This window comes from Rattus norvegicus, chromosome 16 (assembly GCF_021556685.1).
Source record: "Rattus norvegicus strain SHRSP/BbbUtx chromosome 16, alternate assembly SHRSP_T2T, whole genome shotgun sequence".
Lineage (NCBI taxonomy): Eukaryota > Metazoa > Chordata > Mammalia > Rodentia > Muridae > Rattus > Rattus norvegicus.
Genome location: NC_141549.1, coordinates 39168108 through 39180250, shown reverse-complemented (window position 1 = coordinate 39180250; position 12143 = coordinate 39168108). Strand labels below are relative to the sequence as shown.

Genomic DNA, 12143 nt, shown 5'->3' with positions numbered 1-12143 from the left:
CTTCCAGCTCTCTAGCAGCATAGAAGATATACACAGAGCCAGGGGGCACATTACCATGCCAGCACTTCCAAAACCTGTACTTCAGACCCACTTGCCACCAACCTACTGTATTCAAAAGCCAGCCACTTTCTCCCAGTTTTGATCTGGTCTGTATATATAAGTATACATGTAAAAACATATAAAAATATATATATATGCCCTTAAATATAAAAATTAATTTTAAATCTAGATGAACTTTGACCCATAAACCAGAATTCTCGCCCCATTTTCTCTTTATTTATCAACATTTAATCAACCTTATGCTCACATCTGGTGGAAGGTAGAGCTTGAGAATGGATTTTAGGAGTGCCTTAGCCCCTTATCCCACAGATGAGATGCAGGGCCCAAAGAAGCTTCCTCAGGTCACCTGGCTGGAAATCCCAGGTTGGCTTCCTACACGGTATCACACTCTTTCCAGAAATTTATTACAGATATGGGGCCTACTAGTCTCTGTAGTAAGCTTATGTCAGCATAGGTGACATCTCTGGCTACCTCTCCCTGCCACTCCAATAATCTATAGGCCTTACATGACTTTCTATTTCAGGTTATAAATAATAGGTACAGAATGTAATGTTTTTGATTCAGGAGCATGAACTTAAAGCAGAAATCAACCACAGTGCCAGCACTTGGGTCATCGTCATCTTCTTCCTCCTCCCCCTCCTCCCCCTCCTCCCCCTCTTCACCCTCCTCCCTCTCCTCCTCTCTTCCTCTTCCTCTTTTTATTACTACTATTATTAATTTTCTTCATTTTCTTCTTCCCTTCTCTCTGTGTCACTGTGTGTGTGTGTGTGTGGTGTGTGTTATGTGTGTGTGTTTCATTTTGAGACAGTGAGTGTTTCACTGTATAAACCAGGCTCATAGGTCTATACACAGACCTCACAGACATCCTCTGCCTTCTGGAGTACTGGGATTAAAGGTGTGTGCTACCGTACCCAGCTAGAATGGTATTTCTTTAAAGATACTAGCTCTGCTGTGTAATTCAAAACCTTTGAACAAAGTTATGGGTTCCCTGGTGAGAAGTACAGCAGCAAATATATTTTTTTAAACTGAAGTCCTAGATAAAAAAGATAAAAATCACCAGTCAAGTCAAATAAGGAGGGAAAGTAAGTAACACACCATTCGTAATAATATTCAACTGATGCTTCTCAACACACAACCAACCCCCAAATTACAATAGTGGGGGCAATTGGAGGAGCTAGCAAGGTTGACTCACCATGAGGATGACATCATAAAGCTCTCTTGCTTGCACTGGGGGACTATCTTCTGTGAGAGCATGATTCAGGGGACTGCCTTCAAGCTTCCTCTTTTGCCCTCGCTGACCTTCACTAAGCAGGATTCATGCTGCTTGACTGGAATCCAAACTGTGTCAAGGAGCAGTTGGGATGCACAGGGTCAGGTATCTTCCCTGCTCTGAAGTTCTTTCCCTTTAGTCATTTCTGTGGATGACTTAGAAGCTGAAAGGACCTAAGTAGGACCAGGTTTCATGGACTCTCTTCATCAGAGACCATAAAATGTGGATGAGTTGCCCAGTCCCAAGAGCCACTGGCAGATGTTGTCCTAGAATGACAGATGTTAAAAGCCCTGCTATTAGGAGGGCAGACTGGCTGCTTACACTGGCCATAGGAGAACTGACTGTTGAAAGGATGAGAGCAAAACTCAGGACCTGTCACTTAGCTTTGCCTGGTTCCTCTTGCCTCTGTGCATCTTGTCTTTCTCTGGTTCCTCTTGCCTCTCTGTGTGTCTCTGTGCATCTTGCCTCTCTGTGTCTCTTGCCTTTCTCTGGCTTCTCTTGCCTGAGTGCCTCTTGCCTTTCTCTGGCTTCTTGCCTCTGTGTGCATTTGCCTCTCACACTTCCCTCCTGCATCAGACTTTATTCTGTTTCAAGAGTCAGCCTGCCTCTCCTGGAAATCCTACACTAAGACTCAGGGGTGTGTCATTTCTCAAGGAAAGTTGCTTGAGGGTAGTAGAATATTTCTTTTTGTTTGGTGCCAGGTACCGAGTAGGTATTCATCACACGCTTGCTGAGTAGGATGATGCTCACAGTTGTGTAGCTTTAGTTTACCATCAACATTTGAGGGAAGCAATTTTCCTGAACCTTGGTTTTCCTGTGGGTAAAATGTGTGTGCAATTGACAACAGCCCCTAACATTGTTTTTCTAAATGAAATCTGATTGCAGAAGTCTTTGTTAATTAATTAGCAATGTATGTGTGACATTACGATGACTGCAGATACATATTTCTCTTGTGTGTATTCATCATCACACCTGTACTTAGTGTACACATATTATTTACCTCTGTGTATGTATTTCTAGCATTCTATACAATGGGTTGAAAAACAAACAAGCAAACAACAACAAAAAAAGCACCCAACGTTTCCTTCTAAACCCTACCTTTTAAAAGGCAGCAGGCTTTTTTTTTTTAAGAACCCATCATAATTCCTTTCTTTCCCCTTTTCTTGGTGGTAAGGGTTGACCCCAGGGCCCAGGGCATGTGAGGCAAGCACTCTACCAATTTAGTTTTATATGATAACTCCTTTCTGATTCCTATTCCACACTTTAGATAGAGCAGTCTCTGCCATCTCTAGCTGTCGCTCTGTGAGACTGTTTCATCCATCTGCTTAAACACAAACTGCTAATTTATAAGGCACTAGTCAGCTAATAAAGATCAGTTACCATTTCTCTATGACTTAGTAAACCTTCCTGCTATAACAAATCACCGAAGGGGAGGGATCAAGCTTTTCGTTTAAATTCCTCACTAGTCTCTTGGAACAATTAGGGCAAGCATTATGCCCATTACATTCATGAATTAACAAGGTACCAGGTTGGAGAGCATGGAGGTGGGGGGGGGGGATTCCTTTAGCCTGGTTCTTTTTCACAGTGGGAACTGAGTGGAAAGTAATGTAGGATCATAACCCTGGGATGCCCTTTCCCCTGTCCCCTCTTGGCTCCGCAGAATGGTGTAGATGTCCACACTTTATGTTATGTGGCGCTTTACTTCTTATAATGCCTTTGCACTACTCACAATGTGTAATATGTGGTGGGGGCTGGGGTCGTGGAGGGGGTAGCTCTCCAGCAGACTGACATGCCTCGTGCATAGGTGGATGTCGTTGGGTTAAGAGGTCCGGCTGCGAGCACCGGCTTTGTGGAGAGGAGAGGGCGAAGAGCGACCCAGCTTATCCCTGGTCGCCTGCTGATGCTGGTACTGGGAAGGAAGGAGCCCGCCCTTTTCCACCTCTACCTCCCGCCTTGTGTTCTTCTTTAAAAAGCCAGATGGCGCCAACTCACAAGTCGTTCACTCAGTAGCGGAGGGCTCCAGGGCTGGCTTAAAGAGAGAGGGGGCGGGTGGACCCTCACGACTGGGGCGGGAGCTTTCTGCCCACCTCTGCAGACACGGGCTGGCTTTTCCCTTTTTTCTTCTCCCACACCCCTCGGAAGATGCCGACAAGCCCAAAGGAAAGCGGAGTGTCCTGTGTGCCACATGGAACTCGGGGAAAGGAAATGATTAAAGCCGTGAGGTTTCCTGGCTCTTCGTGGTGTTTACGGTGGGTTTTGATTTGGGAAGAGAGCGAGGAGAGGTTAGGGCCGGTTGCCATCTGCCAGCGTCCTGAGTCTGTCTGGGCTGCAGATGACATGGGGGGGGGGGGGGTTGGCGGCACGCGCACTCGGTGTGCACATTCCAAGTGGGTGCAGGAGCGTGTCTCCTAGTGTCTTGTGTGGTGGTTTACCTGGCAATACGTGCATGTTTATAAAGAAGAGATCTTCCAGCTTCAGAAGGAGGAGTTTCAGGTTCTTTCACACATCTGAAGAGCTGCATCTTTCTAAAGTGCACACATTTCTTTTCCAAACACCATTTAAAAAAATTGTAGTGTTTCCAGTCTTCGAACATTGTAAATTGACAGGAATAGGGGAGAAACACCATCATTAAACACTTATGTCGATTAATTTGATTTAAAACAAATTGCACTGAGTGAAAATGCTTGTGAAATTTTGAAAGTAATTATTAGTGTTGTCATGACATTTGGACATTGCAACTATAGACAATCATGAAATCTGAAATTAAGATAAACTTAATAAAAGTCATTTTTAAATGCATTGGAATGTTGTGGGAATAGAATTGGCGTATGGTCTATAGCTATCTTAGGATTTTAATTTAAATGACAGAAAAACATACACCAACACATAAAGCACTCAGCAACATTAATAAGGACATGTGTTGTTGATTTTTGAAAAACAATACTGCTGGTCATGGGTTTACTGCAGTGCGCACTTTGGAGCTATGTCTTTCTTCCTTTCTTTCTTTTTTAGAGCAGTGGTTTTCAAAACAAACGTTGACAACTATTTGTCCATCTTGAAATCAATATTGTAAGGAGAAATAGCTGATGTCAGAAATTTTGCAAAAGATACTAGGGTCTTAGCTGCTGGTAGAATGGCTGCGGGCCATGTGAGCTAGTACTTCAGAGACTGTCTGCTCTACAAGGGTGAAGACTGTTTCTACTGCTCCTTCAGCCCCTCTGCTTCCGTGTGGAGAAGCAGGTACTGTTCCCATTGCTCAAATCCCAGGGCGCTGATTAAAACACATCTACTCTTTTCTGGGAGTTGCCCTTCTAGACTTGACCTTGAGAATGGCAGCCCTTTCCCAGCTTAGCACATTCCAGATGCTGAGGTTGCCTGGCTAAGCTAAGACTCAAATTGGGTGTGGCCTTCTGTGTCTCTCTTACCCTGCAAATGTTCGAAGCAAATGGTTTCGGGTTCCTGTACCATTCCCTTAGCTGGGGGGAAAGGAGACTCATGTATGGTCTTGGTCAAGAGGAGCACACTGCCCACGGACTCCATTTTAGGGTCCTAGTGTTCTGACTTGAGGAATATGCTGGTTCCCCCCTGCTACCAACCTAAAAGGCATCATTGCTACTTTTCTAGTATTCCAGGAATGCATTTTTCCTAGTAGCATATGCTTCTAAGAGTTAGAAGATAACAGAATCGCCTAAATGGCTGGGGATTGATTCGTGGACACAGTGGATAAAGGAGTTTTTCACCTAGTCTATTATCCTGTTCAATCAATGTGATCTGCCTCATGGCATGGCACATACACTCCCTAGAGACTAAATATATGGTAAAAAGCAAAACAAAAGAAAACAACAAAACAAAAACAAACCCAGAGCTCTCATTTCTGAATCAATAGGTCTGAGGCAGAGCTTAAGAATCTGCATTTCTTATAACTTCTCAAGTAATGCTAAGGCTGGTCCAAGGAACAGACATTCAGAACCAATGCCATTTATCCTCTTAAGAAGATGTGATTAACAGGGCAGGATGAAAGTGTTCCTGAATCCTTCCATACTCATCTCGTGCTAAAGCTAACAGCAAGTCCTGTGCACTGGAAAACTTCAATGGAGGGGAATGAAGGCTTCCAGAGGGATTTGGGTACAGTAGAATTTTATCACTCTATGTATCTAAATGAACACACCAGAAATATAAATCTTAACACATCATAAACTGTTCATTTTTGTCTCCTGTTTAGTTTTGCGTATTTTAAAGCCTAGGGGGAGAGTCAAATCAAGATAGTGCAATGGAAGCTTAATCAATGGCAACTCTGTTACATGAAGATAATATTTACCACTGTGCTGCAGAGGGACAGCCACTCTATAGGAAATGGGAGCTGTGGGCGGCGCATGAATGCTGCTGACTTTCTGCCAAGATGTCCTGGCTCCCAAGGCCTGGCTCCTGTGGCTTCCTAGTGCTGGGCTCTGCTCTGGCTGCTGAGCCTCAGAGACAAACGGGGTCGTTGTGAAATCGCTGCTCTTAATGAAGCGTTTCTTGAACCTGAAGTGTGTGAGGAAATTACTCTCAAAGTGAGATGAGAAATTCATCTGTTGAAAAGTTGTTGACCTTTCCAGGATTACTTTTAAAAGAATAGATTTGTTTTATTTGACACTCTGGGTATTATTTAATAAAATGTAACAGCCTCAAAAAAATTATCCAGTTTGTTTCATGTTCAGTAGCCTGGACTATCTAAACCAAGTCCATGAAATGAGCATCATTATTGGCAAAATATTGTTGCAAAAATTGGCATGGACTATTTTGAAGTGTCAGACTTCCAGGCGCTATTTCAGAGTTGGCAAGAGTCAAAGGCTTTTTATTGATTTAATGACATTTCTTTTCCCTTATTGTCCCCATAATCACCTGCTTTATGAACTGTGGCTAGAGTAGATGATGCAACTAGTAATTTTCTTAGAACCCAAATTCATTTATATTTTTCTGTCTTTTGATTTCCATCATTTCTTGGAATTGTTAGTGGATGGAACAAAAAGAATACATTATAAACAATTCAAACAAACCCAAAACAAAATTCCTTGGACCTTTTACAGATACCGCACATGCAAATAACTGTGGCTCTGCGTTCCGACAGCATCGAGTAGGGACTGCATTTTCCTCATTAACCTCTTTCTTTACCAAGCAGTATTGTTTTTCAAGCATGTTTTTTATCTAAATCCAGGTTGACATCTTAAATGAATTCACATCAACTCAATACAGATGAGGAAGTACAAGAGCTTCTCCTTTTGACCCCAGCATTTGTGCAATCCTAGCTGGATTGTTCCCAAGTAGGAATGCCTACTATTTTAGAATGAAGTCTGCAGATAGATTGTATGGCTTGCCCAACCACTAACAACTCCTGGACGTGCTCAGTATGCTCTTTCCTTTGTCCTGCATTGCTGAGGGGAGAAACCAAAAAAGACAGTTTGGGACATACACCTCAGGATGAGCATGGATTTTTCTCCTTATAGCAAACTATTTATAGAGGAGATACTTTGGTTTCAATGATAAGAACTTCAAACACAGGGCAACATTCAATTTATGCAGGTACTCAATTCTGAGCTTCACCACCAACCAAGACTTGGATATGTAATCTATTTTCAACCACTCATAACTAGTACTAGAATTCCTATAATTATATAATGTATAAATACATAGATAATATCTACACCTTTCTCTGAAGCAATGGGGATTGTTTTTTCATTTCTCCAAAAAGTCAACAAGGCTGTTAAAGAAGAATTTAGGGCATGTTGTTCAGTGTGTGCTTTTTAGGCAACAAGGACCTGGATTGAAGTGTCAGCATAATAAAGGAGGCAGAGGCAGAAAAAGATAAGAACAAAGGAACCTGTTGGTGGTGTGGTGGTGTGCTGGTTCCTGCCTTTAATGCCATTACTTGGGAGGCAAAGGCAGGGGGTTGGGGATTTAGCTCAGTGGTAGAGCGCTTGCCTAGCAAGCGCAAGGCCCTGGGTTCTGTCCCCAGCCCCGAAAAATAGAAAAAAAAAAGGCAGGTGGATCTCAGAATTAAAGGTTAGCTTTGTCTACAGAGTGAGTTCCAGGACAGCCAGGCTAACTACACAGAAGAAACCATGTCACAAATAACAGGAGGAGGAAGAGAAGGAGGAGGAAGAAAAGGAGAAGAAAAAGGAGGTGGAAGAAGAGGAAACAAAGGAAGGAAATAATTTTCCAAGCAGCAGGAATGTAACCTGAACTTTAAAAAATAATCTTTTATGAACTCATACGTGAATCTATGATTGTTACTCTAATACAGAGCAAAAATAGGTGTTGCTTTTGGTGCTGGTATGTGAGAAAAGATGATGAAATATTTTTGTTCAGTTAGGCAATGTCTATCTGAAAAAAATCAACAAGGTGTTAAAATAACACTCAGTCTAGGTTAAACCTCTCAGCTTGGGAAACCCTCTATCAAATGTCTTTACCCTGCTCTCAGCTCTGTCAGTTCTTTGTTCATTTTGTCATCTTCTTATGCACTGTTTTCAAAAGTCCGTGATCCTAGCTCAAGATGGCATGAGTTAGAGTTGGAGAATGAACACTCGCCCTCTTAGTGAACACAATTCTAAAACACACCCTTTAATGTTATTTGACACCATTTCTTTACATGTGCATTCTACTGAAAGTCAGATGAAACCATACTGCAAAACTAAATTATTGACAGAATGCTTGTGATTCCAAAAGGGCCCCCTGCTTGACTGAAAGCAGTTGCTGTGCTTTAATGTGAGAATGTCCCTTCCCCTGTCTGTCGGTGTTTGTAGATTCCTACAGGTCCCAGCTTTGGACTTCAGCTGCCCCAAGCAGCAGTTCCTCCATAGCCAACTCAAGGCAGCTTATGACTTGAGTTTTAGAACTCTCTGCTGCCTGACTTTCCTGAGTGAGCATCCAGGAAAATCCCACATTTGAGCTCTTCCTTGGCCATCTCTAATGCAACTTCTATCCCTTCTCGGCCTTTTGGCTAATATCAAGTATAGTATCTAATGAAACTTCTTCCTGCATCCACATCATGTCCAGTGACACAGACAAAACAACTGAGTCGTACTTGATGCTTCCCCAAATGTGTTGACTCATGCCAAACTCAGCGAAACCTTCTTCAAGATCCCTTACAAGCTTCTCGTTTCAAGTCATGTGACTGTAGGAGCCACTTTCTGTTTGCTCCTCACTGTCTGCTTAGCCAACATGCATTCTGCCTTTGAGAATGATATCAAAATCAGCTCTGCCACTGACCAGAAAGAAGGTCTTCTGAGAGCAGATAAAAGTAGCCTTATTGGGAGGAGGGGGGCTGGAGAGATGGCTCAGAGGTTAAGAGCACTGACTGCTCTTCCAGAGGTCCTGAGTTCAAATCCCAGCAACCACATGGTGGCTCACAATCATCTGTAATGAGATCTGATGCCCTCTTCTGGTGTGTCTGAAGACAGTGACAGTGTACTCGCATAAATATAATAAATACATCTTAAAAAAAAAAGTAGCCTTATGGGAAACTGAATTTGCTTACTTAACCATCTCCCTAATCTGCTTTGTCTTGCTATAGACAAATGCTATAGATTGGATAATTTATAAAAATTAGGAATTCACTTGTCTTATGATATTGGAGATTTGAAAGTCCAATAGTATGATGCCGGCATCTCAATAGTGTTTCTGTTCTGTGTCTTCTTATAGTAGAAGGCAGAAGAAGAAGGGGGGCAAATAAATTCATTAGCTTTATACTAAATAATTTCCCAGATTAGAGCATTATTTCATTAATGAAGTCGGAGACATAAGGATCTATAAAATAACTATCAAATCCATGAACATGAAGACACACATTCACAACATATTAATGGTAATAATTAGAATGCAAAACTTTAAGTATTTCTGTTGTGTGTCAACTGTGATATGTGATAAGAAATAATTTTTACACATTGAGTATATTTGACATAGCAATTGCTTCCTAGCCAATACAGAACTAATGGCCTGAAAGCGCACTACAGTAGGGAGAACAATTGTTTCCGTGTATTTACTTCCTTTGTCAAATTTGTGTCCCAATTAATAAGAAAAGTCTCAAGAGAAATACCGTTCCTTGTTATTTAGAATTTCAATAACTAATTCCATGTTTTATGATTGTTTCCAAGGGCTTTGACTGTTTGGCGCCATCTTGTTTAAAGATGTTAGAGCTGTGTAAAGATTCATATCAACAACCAGAAAATAACACCATGGTTCTGCTTGCCATTATCTTGTTTAGACATGCTACAACTAGATTACTTGTGTTAAAGTTTAATGGACTAGAGGAGAGGCATTTTCAAAAAATCTTAATGATGGAGGCTTTGACTATTCAGACATCTGTCTTATTTTCTAAATTCAGAACATCTGATAAATTCGTGCTTTCCTCAATTAGTGTTCTCCACTTTGACTGCACTTGACAATATCTCTATTTTCTTTTTCTTAAGGGGTGAGGGTGTAGTTCAGTGGTAGGGAATGTTCCTGGCAGGCACACAGCCCTGGGTTTCAGCCCAGCAATGCAAAAATAATCAGATAAATTGAGTTGTTTATCACGGCCCTTGCAAATAACCTCAGCACTGGGAAATTGAGGTAAAAGGATAGAGTTGAGGTCAGCATGGGCTACATAGCAAGTCCCTGCCTCAAAAAAAAAATAAAATAAAAAAAATAAAAAGCACAACAAAGGGGGAAAATGGCAGGAAGCCTTGATCCCTTACTAATTAAAGCAGAATCTCTCTGGGTTGGGCTCCAGATGTCATTGTTGTTATTTCTAAGTGCCCCCAAGTGATTCAAATATGTAGCCAGACTGACAGTCACTAACCTACATGAAAATGTCATCTTTCAGAAGGGAGAGGAAGTGATGAGGAGGGTTAACACCCTGCTTCTAATTCTGGCCAACTAAGAGGCTTTGAATGGAAAAATCAGAAGTGACAGGAACCTGGACGAGGGCCACCTGGCCATCAGAAAATTCCAGAAGGATGTCGTCACTGCCAGACACACTGTTAGACGGAGCTTAAGAAAATTTCAGGAAACCATAAAAAACCTGACCTTCACACCCTTCTCTGGAATTCCAAAGGGACAAGGAGACATTCTGCCAAATAATGATGCTACCATTTCGAATGGCAAAAAATTGGGATGGGGGAAACCTCTAAAGAGGTAGCCAAAAAGATTAGTGTCTTCCATCAGGAAACTGAGCTAAGATATATTGGGAAATGGTGTGTCTCAAAGTGAAGACAATTTGGGGTTAGGGGAGCATGAGTTCAAAACAGATTTTCCTGGGATATGTGAGAAATGACTCCGACAGCCTGTGCTCATAAGGCGGCTGCATCCACGTAGCTCTGTGGAATGATGTCTAAGGCGAAAGAGACAAGGCGAGCACCTCAGGTTACAGCTGCTCTGTACACCAGACAAGGGGTCGTCAGGCAGAATTTGTAAGGAACTGAGGGGAGGATTCTGAGCCAATGGCAGCTGAACTAAAAAAAGTCCAAACATTGGTCTGGAAATAACAAACCAGAGTGTTAATAGAATGTGCAGACAAAATTGCTTTAATCTTTGAAAAAAAAAATACAGAGAATGAGAAAGGTTCCCAGACTCCGCCCCACATCTTTGTTTTTTAAGGGCAAAGTAGGAAAATTCTTAGAATGGTAGACTTGAAGGTTTGCGATTCAAAAGTTCCAGGATTTACTTTAAAATGCTATTTGAATTTAAGATTTGCTAATTAGATCATAACTAGGACGTAGCTCATGAACAGAGTACAGACAAGTCATAAAATTTTAAATCAGCTTATTTAAATTCAGTTGTTCATAAGCTTTAAGATTCAGATAAAAGCAAAGCAACCTTTGAAGTAGTTACTTAGAGTGTACCAAACCATCCCCGAATCCAGCGGCCCAAGCCTTAAAAATCCAACCCTTTTTGAGCACCAACATGACGCTGTAAGTAAAAAATTCCATTTGACCTCCTTTGATGAAAAACAGCAAGTCAAATGTAGGCACATTAAACATGGCCAATAAAATTACCTCCAGGCTCTATGTATAATATATGTATATTACATATGAAACATTTCATATATACATATATATGAGACACAAATGAGGACTTATCTACAAGATACCTCTTTATGCACATGCAAAATATTTCAAAATCCAAAACAAATAGGAAGTTGGAAACATTTCTTTTTTTTTCTCTGTCTTTATTAAATTGGGTATTTCATATTTACATTTAAATTGTTATTCCCTTTCCCGGTTTCCAGGCCAACATCTCCCTAACCCCTATCCCTCCCCTTCTATATGGGTGTTCCCCTCCCCATCCTTCCCCCATTACTGCCCTCCCCCCAAGAATCCTGTTCACTGGAGGTTCAGTCTTGGCAGGACCAAGGGCTAGGAAGTTGGAAACATTTCTAACCTCAAGAAATTTGCATAACACATGTATTCCCATTAATTTGCTCACAGTTCTACAACTATGGGCCTATATGGTTGGTTCTTTTCTTGGCTTTTTCTGGGATCTTTCTTTCTTTCTTTCTCTTTCTTTTTTCCTATTTTTTTGTTTTAATTTTTATTATATTTTTATTGGTTATTTTATTTATTTACATTTCAAATGTTGTCCCCCTTCCTGGACTCCCCTCTGCAAACCCCCATCCCATCCCCCCACCCCTACCTTCATGAGGGTGCTTCTCTAACCACCCACCCACTCCCTTCCACCTTTCCACCCTGGCATTTCCCTACACTGGGGAAACAAGCATTCACAGGACCAAGGGCTTCTCCTCCCATTGGTGCCCAACAAGGCCATCCTCTGCTACATATGCATGTAGGGACATGAG

The 12143-nt window shown here is 41.6% G+C and overlaps 2 protein-coding genes across 18 annotated transcripts in view; one reads left to right on the top strand and one right to left on the bottom strand.

The window, feature by feature from the left end:
• The window catches only part of Erich1 (glutamate-rich 1), a gene marked incomplete at its 5' end in the record, with an annotated part of 52793804 nt that overhangs the window by 44484113 nt on the left and 8297548 nt on the right, over nucleotides 1-12143 (bottom strand).
• LOC134482495 (uncharacterized) overlaps nucleotides 1-12143 on the top strand; it is a 40885-nt gene that overhangs the window by 9878 nt on the left and 18864 nt on the right. For 5 of the 18 annotated variants that reach the window (XR_015639821.1, XR_015639817.1, XR_015639827.1 and 2 more), the window contains exon 1: nucleotides 3328-3579. The exons of 6 other annotated variants lie outside the window; for them this stretch is intronic. Coding sequence is in view for 1 of the 12 variants with exons in the window: in XM_087589428.1 (XP_087445554.1) it covers nucleotides 3473-3579 (107 nt within the window). In the remaining 11 variants the exon portion in view is untranslated. Of the gene's footprint in view, nucleotides 1-1333; nucleotides 1436-3327; nucleotides 3580-12143 lie in introns of those variants that run through there. 7 more of the 18 variants (XR_015639830.1, XR_015639826.1, XR_015639823.1 and 4 more) reach the window with 6 other exon arrangements.